Source organism: Taudactylus pleione, unplaced genomic scaffold (assembly GCF_031769625.1).
Source record: "Taudactylus pleione unplaced genomic scaffold, aTauple2 ptg000019l, whole genome shotgun sequence".
NCBI classification, from domain to species: domain Eukaryota; kingdom Metazoa; phylum Chordata; class Amphibia; order Anura; family Myobatrachidae; genus Taudactylus; species Taudactylus pleione.
Window position 1 is genome coordinate 37,567,644 of NW_028284421.1, and position 20,797 is coordinate 37,588,440.

The window sequence follows — 20,797 nt, forward strand, 5'->3', positions numbered from 1 at the left end:
AGGCATAGTACATCCCTTAATCTGAATATAAAATGTAATACTTAGCATGATGATGTGCCCAGATGCATCTGCTCAGCAGCAGAAGTGCCTCCGGTAATCTGGCATCTATGTAAATAGGATAGCGCTAACTGGTTTTGGGATATTATTTCACAGCCAAAGCTGCTGGATAAGTTAAACATATTACTTGTTTCATTCCTTCCAGTTAAAACAGTCAACGTTATCATTACACAATCATGTCTGATGTCATGTAGTGCAGTGTAATGTAGCACATTATGGGATCTTTTTATCACGGATAGCCGTATTGAGGAATTTAAAAAAAAACAGTTGTCGCTGCAATTTCACACAGAAAAATACTCAGCTACCCTGGGGTTACTGGCCCTCAGCGCTAACAGCTAACCTACTGATTTGCAGGGTCAGTCTCTGAAGATGTACACAGGCGGGAACCAAGACGCAGACAAAAGCTTAAAAATAGATGTCATTTATATTATAAATTAACATTTCTTTTTAAAAATAATATATAAGGATTTGGTTGTGTTACTTCCATCCTAAGAATAGGAACTCTGGCGGAACAAGTACAGCGCCAATACTTGTGTCCCCATGCAAACCAATCGTATGATAAACATGCTAAAAACTGTCAAGGGCTATATAAGTGTCCACTACTCCCTCATCTGAGAAAAGTAGGGATGGTAGATGTGCTAAGCCTTGAAGAGAGATAAAGTACCAATCAATATACTCCTAACTGTCATATTTCAAACACAGCCTGTAACATGACAGTTAGGAGCTGATTGGTACTTTCTCTCTCTCCACTTTATCTCTCTTATGGGGTCCATTCATCAGCGATGGATTGCCGCGACCCCGGGATGCTGCAACCCGGCATTGCAGAAATCAAAAAATAATCGCGATCGTCAAATCGCCGACATTTAACATGGGAAATGTCTGTGAACCGACGACAGATCGCAGAACATCGATGGTGGAAGGTCGGCGTTTCCATACGGAAACGCCGTCACTTCCCATCGCATCGCCGGATCGCAAAATCCTGTCTCTGATGTATGGCCACCTTTACATGCAGACCTGTTTGGATCAGAGTTGCTGTCAGGAGTAAGGAATTGTTATAAGCGGTGCTAAAGCCTAGAGCTCAAAGTTAATACTTGAAGCCCTTTCTACAAGGGTATCGTGTTTCCACAGAGTTTAGCAGAGAGAGCTTACCATAGACAAATGCTTAATGACAGTACAAGTTGGTGTCAACTTGCCAGTAATTTAATTTCTCATCAAAAGCATATACTGTACATTGTTTGACATGCAGCCCATCTGAACAAGTTCTTATACTGGGTACATACTAGATCACAGGTTCTCAAACTCGGACCTCAGGACCCCAAACAGTGCATGTTTTCCAGGTCTCCTCCCAGAATCACAAGTTAAATAATTAGCTTCACCTGTGAATCAATTAAAATGTATCAGTGAGTAATGGATACACCTGTGCACCTGCTAAGTGACCTGGAAAATGTGAACTGTGTGGGGTCCTGAGGACCGAGTTTGAGAACCACTGTCCTAGATGATATGTCATCCAATCTGGCGGATCGGAGTGAATATCGGTCACATAGTCTAGTGTGTACCCACTATGTCGCTGACAAAAGATGCCGCTGATGATGTCGTCAGCGACATCTTCTGTCGGCCGTACATGCAGGGCCAACGGGGGACGTTGTTAGCGAGGGCCATGCTGCCGAATGCAGCATACCCCCCTGTTGTTGCTCCCTGCTTCGGCAAGTGTGTATGCACTTGCCGATGATGGCTCCCCCGCCGGCAGTGTCAGGCTGGGTACACATCGCTAATGCTGGGCATACACTCTACAATTATCTGTCAGATATCTGTCCAATCTGGCTGGTTGGAATGAAAACCTGGTAATGTATGGGAGCAAATAACAATAGAAATTTGCTTCCAAACACTAGAAAAGGGACCAGATTTTCCTTCCCACCAGACAGATATCTGACAGATAATTGTAGAGTGTATGCCCAGCATTAGTGTGTACACAGCTTAACAAATAGTACTCTGACCAGAAAGAATAGTGTTTACAAACCCATTTTTGAATAGCTGACCAGTCACTTCCCTATAATAGATAAAGAGTATTCAGATGTGCTATTTAGACCAGTATTATATATAAGAGTGCTAAACAGCTTTTCAACACCCAAAAGATTGTGCATGGAGAGTTTGCATGACATTCCCTTTTTACTAAATCAGAATGGTTTCTGTGTTAAGATAGATCTCCAAAATGCTTTCCTTTCCACGTCCTTACATCTAAACAACAGAAGGTTACAGTTTTTTTAGAAAGTGTTACTGTAGAGTCTTGTGATTTTTTATATTTTGCTTCCTAACCACGTAACTGGCTAATATTTTTTCAAAAAAACACTCAGAAATGTTTAATTTTTTTAAGATTGAATTGGTCAAGAACATCTATTTAACACTTTTATTTGGAAAATGGTATATTGTGCATGAACTTGAAACTATTTAACCATAATCAAATGGCTTCATGGAACCATTAATACTAATATCGATTTTCCCCCCAAAAAAACCTTTTATTTCACGAGATATCAGAAAATCGCAGCATTTACATTACTCCTGGCACCAATGAAGCCATGACTCATCCCCCAGTGTGTGCCGATCACTGCTGGTAGAGCAGTGGCACCCCCCACCGCTGCCCCCCAGTTCCCAGTCACAGTGCATACTTTACCCAGCGGCTGCAGAGAACAGCATCCGCCTGGAATATACATAAGCAGGACGCCTCCTTTTATTACATTACCCCTGCAGCTGCAGAGAAGAGCAGCTATACACATACACATGTATGCATACAAATATATACTAATATTCATTCTAGATCCGGCATGGAGCAGGGAGCCGGACCGTAGATCGGGTAGTCTCTTGAGCGGGTGAAAATGGGGTGTGGTCAGAATAAAAGGGGCATGTCTTTAAGACGCGCTCCCTTTTCATCACTCTTGGGGGCGTGACCAGCACTTACAGACAGGCTGGGCTGTCCCCAAGCTCTTACCTTACTGTGAATAGATGCAGTGCGATATTTTTAACCTCCTGAGACACACAATGCTCTACTTATTCTGTGGACAATACAACAGCTATGTCTTACTATATAATCAGAATGGGAAACCTCTTTTAATGTTCCTTTGCATAGAAGCTTTGGACATTTGGCAGGTGATCATGGAAAGGAACATACTTCTAAAAGAACTAGATCTTCCTGGAAATATGAACTAACTGGCAGATTCCCTTTTCGCTCTTTGACTACCTTGACTTCCTTATCAGATATGGTCTATTTCTAATCCAGTGGCTTCTCTCCTTAGCATTTGCAACAAGAGAAGTTGAGCTCATGATATTCATTTTCTTATACCCATGGTTTCTCAACCCCAGAAGTCTACCAAATTATATTCTAGGGTCATACCAAAACATCTTTTATGTAGAATTATTTAGTGGAATTAGACATAGCAAAAGATGATAAAGATCCAAATCTTTACATTGTCTCCTGTTTATCTACTTACCTTGCTCTTACACCACTTGTTAGAATATACAGCAATTATTCATTACCTGTGAAAAACCTTACTGTACAGCTAAGCCCCTCACCCTTACAGGCTACATTGTTTGTTACATGACAGTGGCGGTTATTGATATTTCTCAATTATACATCCTCTCTTTACTAGGTGACGCTGCATCTAAAACAGCCTCAAAGTCTTCAAACTATAGTGCAGATGGCAAGCTGCCCAGCTGCAGGTTAATTTGGAAAATACTATGGTGATTGGTGTTCGGGAAGCTTACCGCCATACCCTCCAATTAGCTGGATGGGAAATTTACCTGACACTACTCGGGTCAAAGGTCACTTTTTGAGAGGAGTTGTCAAAATGAAGGCACCTCAGAAGGTCATCCCTTACAAAACATGTATGCACAAGGCTCATTAGTCATCAATGCGTTATTTGTATAACATTGTAGACATATGAAAAAGAAAAGATCAGTTTTCTCAGAGCAACCACCAGGTGTATGGTAGTCTACCTACTAGCTGTTGCTTGGTGGCAATCTCCTGAAGAACAAACTGTAGTTTGCAGGAATCTATAGACTGTAATCTTTCTCTGTTCTTGGGAACAGGATTGCCCCTCCCAAACTTTACAAAGTAACTGTTGCTTCCTGTTGGTTACTCTTCTAAGTCACTGAGTCCATTATGTTTTCCTACAATCACATATGCCCTCAGAGGGTCTAGAAAAGAACACCAAAACTGGCTACACAGGACCCTAAAAATTGAGGCGCCTCAATTTTCTTTGTTAGTTTACTTTAAAAACAAATGTTTCTTTACAATATTGTTTTGTTATCTGGTGCTGGAAAACAAAACAAATCCAGATAGAAAACTCAGTTCAAACATAGACTTTATTCTCCAGTTATGTACATTTATTGTTAGTCCAACTGTAATTGTCTAAATTTATAAGGAAGTTGTTTTAACGTCCATATCTTGTTGTGCTTATATGACGTTGGTTCAATACGTAAGGTAATAAGACCTGTCACGTGTGTAATGTTCTCCATTTCATTCTAATTTCCCACCAGGCCAGAGCAGGTAGACCACTGCTTCTCCTCACCATTAGACTGCACCTCATATCAGTCATACTGTCCCAACATCAATTGCAGTTGTTAGATTGCGGGGCTGGCGTAAACATTGTCAAACATTGAGGTGCGTAGTGTGATCAGATTTCTGCGTCTAAAGGGCACATCGGCAGCTGAAATTCACACACTGAGGGCAATTTGGCGAAACGACCTGGGTTTTTGTAAACTGCACGGTAACACCAGGCCATACTCAGTCAACCGCATGTGTTGGTTGTTACGGCACTACAGCTGGGAGGTACTAGACCATCCTCCCTACAGCCTTGACCTGGCACCGAGTGATTTCCATCTCTTCGGACCATTGAAGAAGCACCTGGGTGGACGGTGGTTCGTAACAGACAGTGAAGTTCAGAAAACTGTCATGTCCTGGCTTCAGGCGCATGACACTGACTTCTTTTATGCCGGGATAGATGCCAAACCATGTTAAGCCACATCTCTATGGTATTATTAGGTTAAGTATACACACACTTGTGGGCCTGACATACTCCTGTCACAAATACTGCTGTTTTTGAGTTGGAGATATGTTCTACTCAACATTCACACGTAAGTCAGCTTTTTACGTGCTTACACTTCTTTCTAGCTATATTCGATATACAAATGTTTCCAACTGTAAATGAGATCCCTGATGAGTATCGCCAAACACCTTGTATGGGAACCAGATTGACATCAATGCACATAGATGGTCAACCAGAGCAGTTAAAGGTGCACCCCTACACTTCGATCTCAGGAAACCTACAAGTGTCAGATTAGAACAGGTTGTTATTGCTGTCTATAAAAAGGATAAAGGTCAAATATGTCTGCTTTATTTGCTAATGCCAGCAGATTGGCATTACTGATCATTTTAACTCAATATTGAATTTAAAGGTTTTGTACCAATAAAGGGACTTTAATTTAATTTACTTTGCATGGAGGGTGATACATTGCTCCATTCTCTTGAGCACTGGCATACAACTGAAGGCTCATTAATTTTGTGTTCAAGTTCTAGAACAAGCTTTCAATCTATTGTAATTGTCACACCTGAATGACCTTACTTGACAACAGAGAATCCTCATGTATACTGTAAAGCTATATACATTTTTCTTGCCCTAACGCTCATTCAGATGAATATTTAAGAGACGTACAGGTACCAGAACCAATGATTCTGATGCCTGTGTGATAATCAGGACCGCCTGCTTACATCATGTTCTGTTTTACAATTCTGACTACATGCTCCTCTACATGAGCAATGCAAGAAAAGAAAACAATACTGTTACAGTGGCTAAGTTCACAACCCCCTATGAATTCTGTTATTTGCTCCAGATTTACTAGTGACACACTCTTATGGATAAAATAAGTCTACCTTTTCATTTGTAGCTCCCATTCACCCATGGACCAAATGTTTACAGGTTATATGTATGCTGCTCCAGTGCTTTCAACAAACCATTTTCTATATGACTAAATTGCTGTGTGGGCGTAATCCTTTGAATCCTTCCACAGTTCGATGTGGATTAATTGCCCTTTCTAGTTAGAGGCATGGCTGCATGTGGGGGTTAACTCTAATGTAAACCTTATATTTGTAATGATGTGCCTTATTCTCTTGTAGTCTTTTGGTTCATTTGTTCACTGCATGTTTGTATGACTGGTTGTTCAACAAATAAAATGTAAATAGAATTTTAAATCAGGTTAAAAAAGGTACAGAGTGTCCTTGCTCATCTAGCCTCAATACACCATGCAGCGCGATATGCCTGACGTAAGTGAGCCGCCAGATCCCATGCAACTCTGCTGGTGCCGGGAGTCTATTAGTCGAAAATGTGTCTAAGTTGCAATGCGATACAACTAGAAGGCACCAGGAGACTGTGCTGATTAATTGGATATGTGACACTTGTATATCTGTGTGCGACTGGAAAAAAAGCTGTGGCTGCTGTATCGTAGCACTTTGCATACTGATTCAGGGTCACAGTTGCACCAGATATACAAGTGTCACATATCAAATATATCAGCACAGTCTCCTGGTGCATCTTAGTCGCATCACATTGCGACTTAAACGCATTTTCACCAAATAAGACGCAAAGAAGATGTCCGGTGCTAGCAGAATCTTACGGGACCAAGCGTGCAGAGAGGGGCTGTTTGGCACAACTGCAGCAAAGACGAGTGAGCGCACATCTGTATGTTGTTGCATACATTGCTGTTACCCAGACAGTTTATTTATTGACCCTTTAAATATAGTGGGGCAGACTTTTCTTAGAACTATAGTAGTGTTCGGGAAAAATATTTTGGGAGAAGTAAAGGCAAGAGAGTAAAGCTGGGTACACACCTTACGATGGTACGACCCAGCGATGCGGCAAGTGATGTAATGATACATTGCATGTTCCATACACACCACATTATCCGCTACACGAAGGCTTGATGTATTGTTGAATGCTGCATGTAACTACACCGTGCTGTTAATTAAATTATCCGATTGGACATGCAGCACATCAAATGGGAAGATTCAATGAACGACGGACCAGTCATACACGCTATACGTTGTGTTCGATATATCATTCTGTTACACGCCAGACGATATCTCGGCTAATATATCATATGGTGTGTACCCAGATTAATGTGCCATAAAAAAAATTATATTAATGAAAATATTTTTATGTGTGATGAATCTGAAATCTGAAGACACTATAGTATGTATTCAACAAATAGCTACAATGCTGTTGCATGACCCTGTTTTACATGTTGCCCTAATTAATACATCACCAAATCATAAACCACCGCCACTATAGGTCCTGTAAGGTGGTATAGTTTTGTACAGCATTATATTCCGTCACTATAAAAAAAAATTAAACAAATGTTCATTGATGGATATTATGTGGCTAAAGTGAACCTGCAACCAGTACACAACCATTTTGTCAGCTGAACCAATATTCATAAAATGCGGCTCAATGTTGTCACACATTCCTTGAGAATTGATAGGATGTAATGGATATTGGCTCAGCATAGAAATTGCCATAATTACCCCACAAGCTCTAGCTCTTAATTTATTTTCTTACTTACTTTGGTGTGAAGTTTGGCAAACTGCTTGTCATCCAGTAGTGTCTGTGTGTAAACTCTTCTCTTATAGCGAAACTGAGGAAATGTGACAGAAACAAACAGGCTCATGTGACTTATGATTGTATAAAGCACAATACCCATTTTAGTCTATGACGCTTCAATGAATCAAAACGGCTTCAAAACACCATCTATTAAACTATATACGTTGGCCTAAACTGCAGAACACCATAGTATCATGTGCTTTATTGAGAACCACTTGTTCTGTCTGTACTGTGGGCCTGATTCAAACCTGGTTGCAAGCGCTGAGCGCTCGCAACCAGGTCGATGTTTGCCCACTGGGCATGCGCGAGACCCGGCTAGCGACGGGTGCTCCGTCGCTCCGGGTCTCGCACCAAAGGGGGCGAGCTGTCGATGGTGATTGAAAGCTCGCCCCGTTTGGTAGGCGGGCAGGGGGGGGCGGCTGGCCAAACGGAGGCGTTCCCAAAGGAACGCCTGCCGTTTGGGGACGGCCCCACTGACATCACCAGTGATGTCAGTGGGAGAGCTTCCGGCTCTATTAGAGCCAGAAGCTCTCTGGGGCTTGCGGCCACGAGACCCTACCACAAGGGTCTCGTCGCAAGCCTGCCGTTTGGGGACGGCCCCACTGACATCACCAGTGATGTCAGTGGGAGAGCTTCCGGCTCTATTAGAGCCAGAAGCTCTCTGGGGCTTGCGGCCACGAGACCCTACCACAAGGGTCTCGTCGCAAGCCGATGGTCGTGATGGTCTTGACCATCGCGACCATCAACCTGGCCGCTCGCTATAGCTGTGGGTGGTCACCCACAGCTATGCGAGTGGCCAGGAGGCCGAACAAAAAAAGAAAAACGCCCTGATTCAGAGCGAGCGCTCGTTCAGAGCGTCCGTCTCTGAATCAGGCCCTGTATGCCTTAGGTGCAATATAAAATATCCATTATATAAATGTGCTGTATTACATATTTGCAGGACCAATTCAGTTACACATATACAAGTCCATATTTAGAGTTTGTGTGGAAATCAGGCTTTTGAACTGTGAATGAATGTACTTTGAAATTGTTACGTGTGCCCCATACATAATAATGTCCCTGTAACCGGGTCGATGTTTGCCCACTGGGCATGCGCGAGACCCGGCTAGCGACGGGTGCTCTGTCGCTCCGGGTCTCGCACCAAAGGGGGCGAGCTGTCGAAGGTGATTGAAAGCTCGCCCCGTTTGGTAGGCGGGCAGGGGGGGGGGGGGGTGGCTGGCCAAACAGAGGCGATTAGAAAAATAGGTAATTAGCTAGGAAGATTTAAATGTTGCAAAATAAAATAAAAATAATAAATACAATAAGATAAATACATTTCTATTATGTGCCCTAGACATTGTTATCCTATACATTTGTTCTATAGTGGTCTCTGTGTCAAATAGGTTTTGACCTTCCCTGTATCTTTGATGATTCCATAGATTACTATGCCCTATATGCCATACTCTTATATCTATGATATGTCATGCAGCAATTTGTCTACAACATTACCTCCAAGTAGGGTACAGGTGTGGCAAGAGAAGGCGGGTATTCCCGTAGCAGCCGCTCCTCATCAAGGAATTTCCCAGCTCTGCCATTAAATGCTGGCTGGAAGAGTCCATAATTCAGAACATCCTTTAGGCTGTGATTGAGAGTGCACAAAATGCGCTGTTTGGACACCCAAACTGGAGCATCAGGATTCAGTCGGAGGCACTTCTGAAGACAAAAATAAACAGTAGGATGAGTTAGACATCTGCACTATACAAAAGGAAGTATTTTTTTTTTTTTAGATTTTATTTTTATTGTGAAAATCACACAAGACAATAACAGAAAACATTGTATATTAGATATAGCAGTCATGTATACCGTTACGTAACGATAAGTAGACAAAATAAACAGAACACCATCATAAACAGTGCAAATAATAATAGACTGAAAATAATAGCCATACAATTATTAGTCCATAAAAAGATCTCAATAAGAAAAGACAGCTGGTAATCATGTAATTAATAATATGGAAGGGAACAGAAAAGACCATTTGGTCATCTTATCCAACTTTAAATGAGTATTGTACCATGTTGTCATCCTGACCGACTTTCGTGTATAGTCCCTAGCATGCGATGGTAAGGTGGTAAGATAAGGAAGCCAAATAGTAAAAAAAATTATCAGCCCATGATTCAATATTTAGGGAAAATTCAATCCAATCCATTTGATACAAATATGCAGGAGTGTATATTGTAATGGAAAAAGAGAACACAACACTTCAAAAACATAACGGCACAAAAAACACAACAAGGTATTAGCATATGATTAATAAGCACCTTTAGTGTGGCACTTATAGTGTTGAGACAAGTCAAAGCCATAGCTCCAAAAATGCATATGACAATGCTGCGAGAAGATGACAGCTTAATTTGTCTTACCATATAAATGTGTATATAACTGAGGTCTTGGAGACCAGTAAAAATATTTGATATTTATTAGAAATTGGAGTCATGGCAATCAAATTGGCTTTCACAAATAGTACACCTGTGATTCATTTAGGATATCCCAATAAATATATCCAATAAGCGGCCATCAAGTCTTGGAACTGCGGTCTAATATATGCTTTTTTATCATATAATTATAGACATTTTCAACTAAAGTCTGGTGACAATTTCCTAACCAGTCACACATGTAACACTTGTTAATGTGTTATATGCATAATTTTATTTGCGCGAAAGTTATCCAGTGAATATTCAGTGATATGCTACACTATTTAACACTGTCCTGCTTGAATAAAATGATCTGTCCTGCAAACGAAAACAATATATACAATAATTTATAGCAAAAAATTAATACTTGGCAGTAAATACCAAACTGCCATGGGCCGCAAGCCTATGACTACTATAACAGGGTTTTTAACGTATTTGAGGCACATTGATGAGTTATACAAGCTTCTGGTACTTTTTTAAATGTCTCTCCATTTACTCATTTTTCTTTAGATAATACAGGGTACATGCATTGCAAAGGGGAATCGGTATGTAATACCGCCGGCCGCATGGCCGGCAGTTCGATTCCTGGCAGCGTCAGGCAGACAGTGGAACAGATCACGGCAGCGGCAGCCCGACAGCGCTAGAAATCCCGATCGTCCCTAGACAAGTATGAACTAACCTAACCTACTCCCCTAACCCTAACCATCCCTTAGGGGTGCCTAAACCTAATCCCCCCTCTAAGTGCCTAAACCTAACCCCCCCCTTCCCTGCTGCCTAAACCTAAGTCCCCCCGCTCGCGGCGCCCGGCATCCCTTCTATCGGGATGCCGCGCGCTGGTCTCCCGGCGTCTGTGAAATGAGCGACGTCTACATCTAGACGCCGGTCATTTCACCCTCGCCGGGATATGACAATCGGGAAGCCGGCTACCGGTATAATGTCAGCCGGCTTCCCGATTACATCCCTTGCAAAGGTGCACTGCCATTTGCCATGCTCCTGGATGCAGTCATGGAGAAAACTATCCTATAATGTTTTAAAAACAGTAGAAAACATCTGCCATGCCTTAAATGAGTGAAAACATTGCACGTAAACATCACATTGTATACAACTAGTACAATTTATGCTTGAAACTTCCAAGAGTTTACGCTGTAATTTACTAAATTTAAACGAAGGAGGAGATTCAATTAGCCCCGATAAATTATCGGGGGTGAAAAAGGGAGGTAGCCCCGGGCTCTATTCAATTAGACTCCCTTTCCACCCACCCCTCAGATACGTGTGTTAACGCCCCTTAAATGAACCTGTTAACAGGCATTAACACTGATTATCGGGCGTTAACACCCTAAATATGTGAAAGTTCACGGATTCGTGCATTAACTGGTTGCTACCACCTGATAACAGCACAGGGCCATAAGACCCGAAATAAATCCCCGTTAAGTGGGACTAATTGAATAGCCTATGGTGATCAATTTGCCGCGCTAATTGAATCACCCCCTTAGTGGTGATCTCTTTGAAGGTATATATTGCCCATCTATATGTGATTATAATGGATCCTCCTTACTCCCAACCTAAGCAGGACAAGCATGCCATCATCTAATTAGTACAGTCTGGATTATGATATTACATAGAGAACCATGTATTAATCCTAGACATACTTTATAGACCTATGAGACATTACCTTCAAAAGTCTTCATTAACTTTATACATTTTGCAACATGCTAAAATGGGACAAGACATTATTTTTCACAAAATAAAACCTAGACATATTAAACAAACAAACATACTTATAGTTATTTGCAACACATAACGCATAATTTATACGAAGTGTGAAGGCACCATGTGTCAGTCTTCGGGAATCTGTTCCTGCGTTTATGAGCCTTCTATACAAATTTATGGAAACTGATGGAAGTAATGTAAAAGCATTCAAGAGGAGGCTGGCAATGGGCAGACCAGGGCGTGCCATAGGCGTAACTACCTGCATAAAACGGTGTTCCTATAGGGAGACAAACATGGAGATTCATGTGTATATTGCCGGAGATGGTTACGCTGGGCTATAGTCATTATGTCAACATTTAGAATGTTGACATGGTCAAATGTTGACATTATGAAAGTCAAGTCAGATGTCAACACAGGCTTAGGCTATAGTTAGGGCTAAGCTGTATTTACAGTTAGGTTGTAACCTTGGATATACTTAAATTAAAGTTTCGACATTCTGAATGTCAACATTTCATACAATACCTGGTAAGTTAACCCTTTCCAAACAAAAAATGGCAGCTGCTCAATCAATCTAGCAGCACTAATCAGGTGCATGAAAGGGAGGGGTCATACTAAGTAGAAAAAGGAGGGGGGTTTAACCCCCTATTGTTCCTCAGCACACTGAATAGTACCTGCAACAATATATGAAGACTATATGGTCATAGAAATCAGAGATATTAGTTGCATGCATTTGCAAATACATCACATATTATGCTTGAATTTTTTTCATGTAATAATTCACATATGTTTTAACCCCTTTTTCCAACACTCATTAATTAGTCTTACACAGCTATACTTTACACTGCACTGTCACTCTTTTTCCATTTTTCGTGTGATGCCCTGGGGGGGTCCAGGGCTGGACGTTTTACGGGGTGCTCTGTGCCCCGGATGTGAACCCCTTAATGTTAGGGACTGCTAGAGACAGAGAAGCCGTGACGTGGCCTAGCGGCTTCCCATGTATTTGCAAATGCATGCAACTAATATCTCTGATTTCTATGACCATATAGTCTTCATATATTGTTGCAGGTACTATTCAGTGTGCTGAGGAACAAGAGGGGGTTAAACCGCCCTCCTTTTTCTACTTAGTATGACCCCTCCCTTTCATGCACCTGATTAGTGCTGCTAGATTGATTGAGCAGCTGCCATTTTTTGTTTGTTTGGTATGAGTGGCATGAAGGAGCCAGCATTAGTAGGGCATGCTGGTTCTAGTAGTGCTAATTGGAGTTCCCAGGGGTGACTCCCAGGTAAGCTGGCTCTCAATGTGGATGCATTTATGTATGTGCCTTTATCAGGAGGCCTTACATTTGACAAAATTTATATGTGCCTTTATCATGAGGCCTTATAATTGGCATAATTTACATTTGGGGTGAGCGTTCGGGCGTAAGACCCCCGGGGCTGGTCTGGCTGGGTCCCCTCATGGCATCACCACTTAATACACATAGTTGCTTTTTACATCACATATTATGTTTGTATTTTTTTTATGTAATAATTCACATATATTTTAACCCCTTTTTCCAATACTCATTAATTAGTCTTACACAGCTATACTTTACACTGCACTGTCACTCTTTTTCCATTTTTCGTGTGATGCCCTGGGGGGGTCCAGGGCTAGACGTTTTTCGGGGTGCACTGCGCCCCGGATGTGAACCCCTTAGTGTTAGGGACTGCTAGAGACAGAGAAGCCGTGACGTGGCCTAGCAGCTTCCCATGTATTTGCAAATGCATGCAACTAATATCTCTGATTTCTATGACCATATAGTCTTCATATATTGTTGCAGGTACTATTCAGTGTGCTGAGGAACAATAGGGGGTTAAACCCCCCTCCTTTTTCTACTAAGTTAACCCTTTCCATCAGTATTACCATAGCAGTATCTCCTAGGCCCATGTTATTATATTTTTTGATAAAGCACACTTATAAGTTTCTTTTTATCACGGTGATTTATCATTACTTAAATGTAATATTTAAACTTTCACACAACGATTTCTACCTCTCTGCAAAACTGGGCTAAATGTTTAACTTGCAGGGGCATCTCCCAAAAGCAGTCTGCGTGCAACTAGATATGAGCTGGGCAGCGCATCTAGGCACACAGCACACTGGTGCAAAACCAAAGCATTTTGAGCTGTGCTTTCAGTACACATTGTAAATGAGCTCCTAGGGGTAAATTTAGTAAGAATCGAGTTTGGTTGTGTTTGCAAAATCATGCGAGTTTAGCCTTTTTTTCAAACTTGCAAATTTACTAAGACCAAACAGGTGTGAGTTTGGAAGTGAGTTTTCTCTTTTCACTGTTGAAATTCATGTGAGTTTGCAAACTCGACTAAACTCACCATCTGCCAAACTAGGAAGAACTTTACATGGAAAACTTGCAACTCGCAAATTCACTAAGAATCGAGTTTACAATCTCTGGTGACTTTGTAGCAAACTCACTGTTAATTTGAAGTTTCAAATAGACCATCTCCTGACCTGCGAGTTTGGCAGAAACATACACAGATCAGTGTGATTTGTATATGTTTCTGCCTATTTTTTTTCTATAACAAAAAATGACGTAGGGTCCCCCCCCCCCCCCCCCCAAATGCATAACCAGCCCCGGACTTGCCAGCCTTGGTTCCTAAAATTACGAGGAACAAAACGAGTAGTGTTCCACCGTAATTTAGGAACCAGCATTTGCCTGCAGGGCCAGTCCTGGTTTTAAATATAGGGGGAAAAAAATGCGTAGGGGTCCCTCTATATTTAAAACCAGCACTGGACCATCCCGACCGGATGTTATGCCACAGCCCAGAGACCCTTTCAATGGGGCTCTATGGCCAAAGCATTACAGTGGGGGTACGGGTGCCGCCCGTCTGCTGGCACTTGTAGTTAAACAAGTGCCAAAGGGCAGGCATGCTGGCACCTGTAGTCCCACTGTAAAATACAATAGTTTACTACTATTTAACCCTGTATTACCCCCGTACCCACAGCCCAGGGGTGCAGGGAAGAGCCCCAGGGCTTCAGACCAAGCCTGGGGTTTTGGGGGGGTGATCCCTTTTTGGTGGGGCCCCCACCTCCCCTGAGATCCCCGTCTTGGCTTGACCCGCTTGGGGTTGTAATGCTTTGGCCGTGGCATTACACCCTGGTCAGGTTAGTCCGGTGCTGGTTTTAAATATCGGGGGACCCCTACGCATTTTTTTCCCCCTATATTTAAAACCAGGACTGGCCCTGCAGGCAAATGCTGGTTCCTAAATTACGGTGGAACCCTACTCGTTTTGTTCCTCGTAATTTTAGGAACCAAGGCTGGCAAGTACGGGGCTGGTTATGCTTTTTTTTGGGGGGGGGACCCTATGTAATTTTTTTTTCTAACATTTAACAATTTTTTTACAGGTTTAATACACAAGCAGCCTTCACATATTTCACTGATATTTGCAGGTTGCTTGCTCAAGTGAGTTTTGCAGAGAGAAAACACTGTAAACTCGAGTAAGTAATCTTATCTAAACTCTCATCTAAACTCGCAATTTTGGGGAAGAAAAAACTCATCCTGCTTCACCATCGGAAAACTCACTTTCAGCTAAACTCACTTAGTAAATTTGCAAGTTTTAAAAGGGAAAACTCACCCGAGTTTTGGTGAAGCAAAGTGAGTTGAAACACAACCAAACTCGAATCTTAGTAAATTTACCCCCTAGAATCAAGTTTAACAGTATGTACACCTCTTTGTTACATATACTACATGCATTCACAATATTCTTTTATATATTCTGATACTCATCTAGAGTAAGCTGAATATTGCAGCTGTCGAAGCTGGATGATTGGCTGAGATCAGATCTTTGAAAATATCTGAAGACGCCATGTTTGCGTTGTCTGCACGACGCCATCTGGCGTAGTCAGTATAACCTCATTGTGTACGGCGCTATTTAGCGTTGTGTACATCTGTCGTGTTACTGCACGCTGTTAAAAGTCTTTACATAATAAATGCGCACGGATACACATATGTATTTAAAATACTTTATATATACAGTATTTAATAATGCAAGGTTTGGCCAGTGCTGGGAGACAAGCCTTGTGGACATGTCTGTGACTAGTAATTGAAAAACACACACATACTGTCATGTGCAGACGAGTGTTTTGAATGAACCATTGTCTTTAAGTCTGACTATCATTGTATGCCTAAAGGAACTAGCATTTACATTCCAAATAGGCTGGAGAGGCCTTTGATTACATTGTGATTCCATCAAGTATCTGCTGGCCTCCTCTGATCAGAACAACTCCACTGTCTGTCATTTTTGAACTTAGGGCCTGATTCAGACCCGGTCGCCAGCGCTGAGCGCTCGCAACCGGGTCGATGGTGGCCCAGAGCGCATGCGCACGACGGAGCCGGCTCCGCTGTGTGCATGCGCGAGACCCGGATAGCGACGGGCAATCCGTCGCTCCAGGTCTCGTAGCAAAGGGGGCGTGCTGTCGATGTTGAGTGACAGCACGCCCCCTTTGGTGGGCGGGCCGGGGGAGTGGCTGCCCAAACGGAGGGATTCCCATGTGAACGCCTCCGTTTGGGGGCGGCCCCACTGACATCACGAGTCTTGTCAGTGGGAGAAATTTCAGCTCTGGGGCTGAAATCTCTCTGGGGCTTGCGGCAACGAGACCCTACCACAAGGGTCTCGTCTCAAGCACGATGGTGGTCACCCACAGCTATGCGAGCGGCCAGGAGGCCATTCTAAAAAAAAAAATAGCCCGGCCCTGATTCAGAGCGAGCGCTCTGTCAGAGCATCCGGCTCTGAATCAGGGCCTTAGTTCAGACAGAAGTAATATCAATAATACCAGTTACTGGATAAAGCTATATATATATATATATATATATATATATATATATATATATATATATATATCCATGTCACTGATGCACATTTGCACACACACATATACAGTATATGCATACACTTAAACAATCGCATGTGTATCCACAATGCGTGCACACATATACAGTTGTTATTGTAAATATAAACACACACACAGCACGTTTGCGCTGTACACAACCCCAGCACACAGCGCACCTTTTTACACTGCAAGTAGACGCACAACACATACTTACATATAATCATAAATATACACTCACTCATAAAAGGTTCCTTTACATTAAAATAATATTAGAGGTTTTAGTAGCATATAATTATGTTGTGAAATGTATGTATAAGATATTTAAGGTATACAACATGGTAGACATGGCATGTTTGGTACTATACTGACACCTTGTTTATTTCCAGATATTCGAGTCTATCAGCAAGGGAGTCGCATCTTGCGTTCGATGGTTATGAATCATAGGAAATTATTGGTTAGAATGTATACTCTGTATGTAGTGTCTTAAACCAATCAAAGAAAGACAATGTAATCTCAACAGACTGTGGAGAATTGGGACATACCCCTAGTGAACTGTCCTATGAACTACAGCGTACTATAAAGACTAAGAACCAATGGAATTATGGCCCTCATTCAGAGCCGTACGCTCTGAGCAGAGCGCACGCTCTGAATAAGGGCCGGGCTCCATTTTCATGGAGCGTCCTCCTGGACGCTCGTATAGCTGTGGGTCACCACCCACAGGCTATTCGAGCGTGCATTTTGATGGCCGCGATGGTCGTGACCATCGCGACCATCGAAATTGCGAGCCGGAGCCTGCGGTTGAGGTTTTCAACCGCAAGCTCCGGAGTGATTTTGGCTCTATCAGAGCCAAAATCACTCCCACTGACATCACTAGTGATGTCAGTGGGCCGGCTTCTGACGGGAGGCGTTCCCGTGGGAACGCCCCCGTCAGGGAGGCACGCCCCCGGCACGCCCACCAAAGGGGGCGTGCTGTCAATCAACATTGACAGCACGCCCCCTTTGATCGGACACAACGAGCTCCCTCCGTCGTGCGCATGCTCAGTGCAGACCATCGACCCACTTGCGAGCGGACAGCCGCTCGCGAGTGGGTCTGAATCAGGCCCTATGTTTGTCTGTCTACATTGTTGTTATTATGATCTGTTAGGGTATATAACCTGTGTCCCTGTCCCAGTCAGTAGCTATTCTTCTTTGATGACCACAGGCTTCTGGAGTGATGACTGTTTACTGGGACCAGTGCACATGCGTATGTATCAAGCTGTACCTTTTGTATTTAATTGTCTTTGCGCTAATTGAGATAGATCGTAGCGTGTAATTTACTTTTTGTTGCAATAAGAACTATTTGTTCTTTGGAAACACAGTTGGGTTGAAAAGCAATTATTTATTGCGCGACAGGTAACGCTAAATAGCATCTTGCAATTATTTAGGGGTAACAATATTATGGTATTCATACAGCTTAACATGTTTATTCAGAGTTGTATGTATCTCATAATGCACACAGCAAAAAATAAAAATTTTTAGGTATGCAATCAAACTGTAGGCTGTAAAGCTGGGTACACACTTGTCCAATCAGCAGTCAATACGACTACCGACCGACCAGTTGGTCTGACATCGGGCAAATGCGTACCCTCACCCAATGCTTTCACACAATCCTGGTCGTGTCAAATGAGTTTTAAACATTCTTAAAAATCAGGAGACCTGACCGGCGATCAGCCGACCAATATTGAAGTGTGTACGCTGTTGAGACTGGACCTGGCGACTGTTCTCTGGGCCCGCCATGGCGGTGCACCCGGACCCAGTGGGATCCCAGCACTGTCTACCGACGCGGCAGGATCCAGCGGAGACCACAGGCATGGCTGGGGGCCTGGATCCTGGAGGACTGAGGCCATGTCAGCCATTACTGCAGAATTCAGCAGCAGGAGTGAGTTCATTGGTTAAGTTTCCACCATTGTCCCACATATACAATGTCGACATGGCCTATATAAATGAAGCCATTAGCCAATAGTTCGCTCTTGCCATCATTTTTTAAATGGGCTGCAAATTCAAGATGGCCCCAGCAAGCCCATCGCGGCTTGCCGTGTCATCCCCCTGCCTGCTGGGGCTGGTTAATATTAGCCAGCGCAAGGTAATGGCAGGTAGTCCGTCGGCGGAGACGGAGCAGAGGAGAGCACCTGAAGATTGAAGCAGAAAGAAGACTCTAAAAGTCATAGGCGGTCACCAGGTGAAGTGTATATTTTCAATATATTACTAAACTTTTGGTGTCCTGTCTTCATTTTATTATCTTCTTTATAGGCAGACTACAGATGCAAGCGGACCCTTTGTATCCCGGCATGCTGCACTTGTGGTTGCACAAGTACAATCATGCCAGGGCTTGCTTGCTGGGACTTGTAGAATAGTGTACTATTTCATTAACATCAACCCCGCCCACAGCCACCAGGGGTGCGGGGAAGAGCGCTGGCTTAACCCTGAGAGGGAGATCCCCATATTTTTGGAGGGGGGTCCTGACTTTCCAAGGGATTCTAGCCCTGAGCTGATCAGTTTGGGACTGGTTGTTGTTATGTGTGTCTCCCCGCTTTAGCGTTAGCTCCCCGACTGGTACAGCCTGGTGCTGGTTATTGGAAAATAGAAGGAACCCTACACTATTTTTTCCTCCTATTTTCCCATACCAGACTGAGAGGGTCCACATTTTTGATACACATCACAAAGCAGTGACATAACTACCAAGGGTGCAGGGGGAGCTGTTTCGAGGGGGTGTACAGTGAGGAAATCCTCTCAGCAGATAGGACGCATAAGCGGGGTACACACAATGCGATCTAGCGACAGTGCGATACGATGTAATGATACATCACGCACGCCGTACGCACTGCAAGATCTGGTGTATGACAGAAAGAGAGTTCATTGTTGCACTTATGCTGTGCGGAACAGCAGATGGGACAATAAGATGAACGACAGCTGTGAACAACCGATCGAGTGCACACATTATACGATTAGCAGATCAGACTGTTTATACAATCCTACTGCAGACCTGGTGGCAGATTCTACATCCAATCCATATGTACATACCTGTTCAACTTTGCTGCAGATCTCCAATTTGCATCTGCTGAAACAATCTGCTGAAAGGATTGTGTTACCATACACACTCTACAATCTTTGGCAGACTGGTTGCCACTCACAGGGATGAGTTTTGAGAAGAATTACACATACAAGACTCAGGAGCTTACACACTAAACTGGTCTGATCATTGGTTAGGGTCCTGTTACTTATAGTGCTAGGGTCTTGAGTTTGATTCCAACCAGGGCACTAGCTGTGTGGAGTCTGTATGTTCTCCGGTTTCCTCCCACAGTCCAATACATACTAGCAGGTTATCGAGTTTATGAAAAAAATAAGTAAATACTTGAGCAGGTCTTTGTATATATGTGAAACTGCTGAGTCTTGGGAAATATGCTAATGCTGCAGGAGAAATCTGAAGACAAAAAATGCCACCTGACAGCATCGCAGATCCGAGTGCTGTGACGGAAGATGCGGTATTAGCCATCTTACGGAGCCTGAGGCTACTCAGAATAGCCATTGCAGTGCCATAGCCAAGACCAGTAAATGGCTTTAACACCCCCAAAAAACAGAGGCGACACGCCCGTGTTCGGGAATGATGGCCATTGTCGCTTATTTTTGCCCCCAAACCGTCGCATAGGGGGCACTGCACCTGTAGTCTCAAAAAGAGACCTGCCTCAAACACAGATCTCTAACATCAGGTTTGCGTACAACTCTGAATAGGCCCTTCGTTCTAAAATGTGCCAGCATGTCCAAGCAGTTATGGTCTCCCAGGACATGGGCTTGGCACCTGGTCCGCCACAGCGCAAAAAGTTGCTAATTTGTGGCCTAGGAGTTTCACTTCTTTCTGACTCAGATCCTCTAGTATTATAAAGTGTTTTCATTTTATATTAGTTTATATAATTTTATATCTCCTCTCCGGGAGAAGCCTGGAGAGGAGACGCAGCTGGCCACTTCGGGAAACGGAGCTGGTTCCTATGTCATTAGACCCCAGTCCCTGCCACAGTAAACTG

The 20,797-nt window shown here is 43.1% G+C and overlaps 1 protein-coding gene across 4 annotated transcripts in view; it reads right to left on the reverse strand.

Annotated features, from left to right (window-relative positions):
- Positions 1-20,797, reverse strand: part of SHANK3 (SH3 and multiple ankyrin repeat domains 3) — a 434,911-nt gene that overhangs the window by 202,078 nt on the left and 212,036 nt on the right. For all 4 annotated transcript variants that reach the window (XM_088447121.1, XM_088447127.1, XM_088447113.1 and 1 more), the window contains exons 4-5: positions 9,192-9,395; positions 7,666-7,737 (exon numbers count right to left, since the gene is read on the reverse strand). In XM_088447121.1, coding sequence (XP_088303247.1) covers positions 7,666-7,737; positions 9,192-9,395 — 276 coding nt within the window. The remainder of the gene's footprint in view (positions 1-7,665; positions 7,738-9,191; positions 9,396-20,797) is intronic.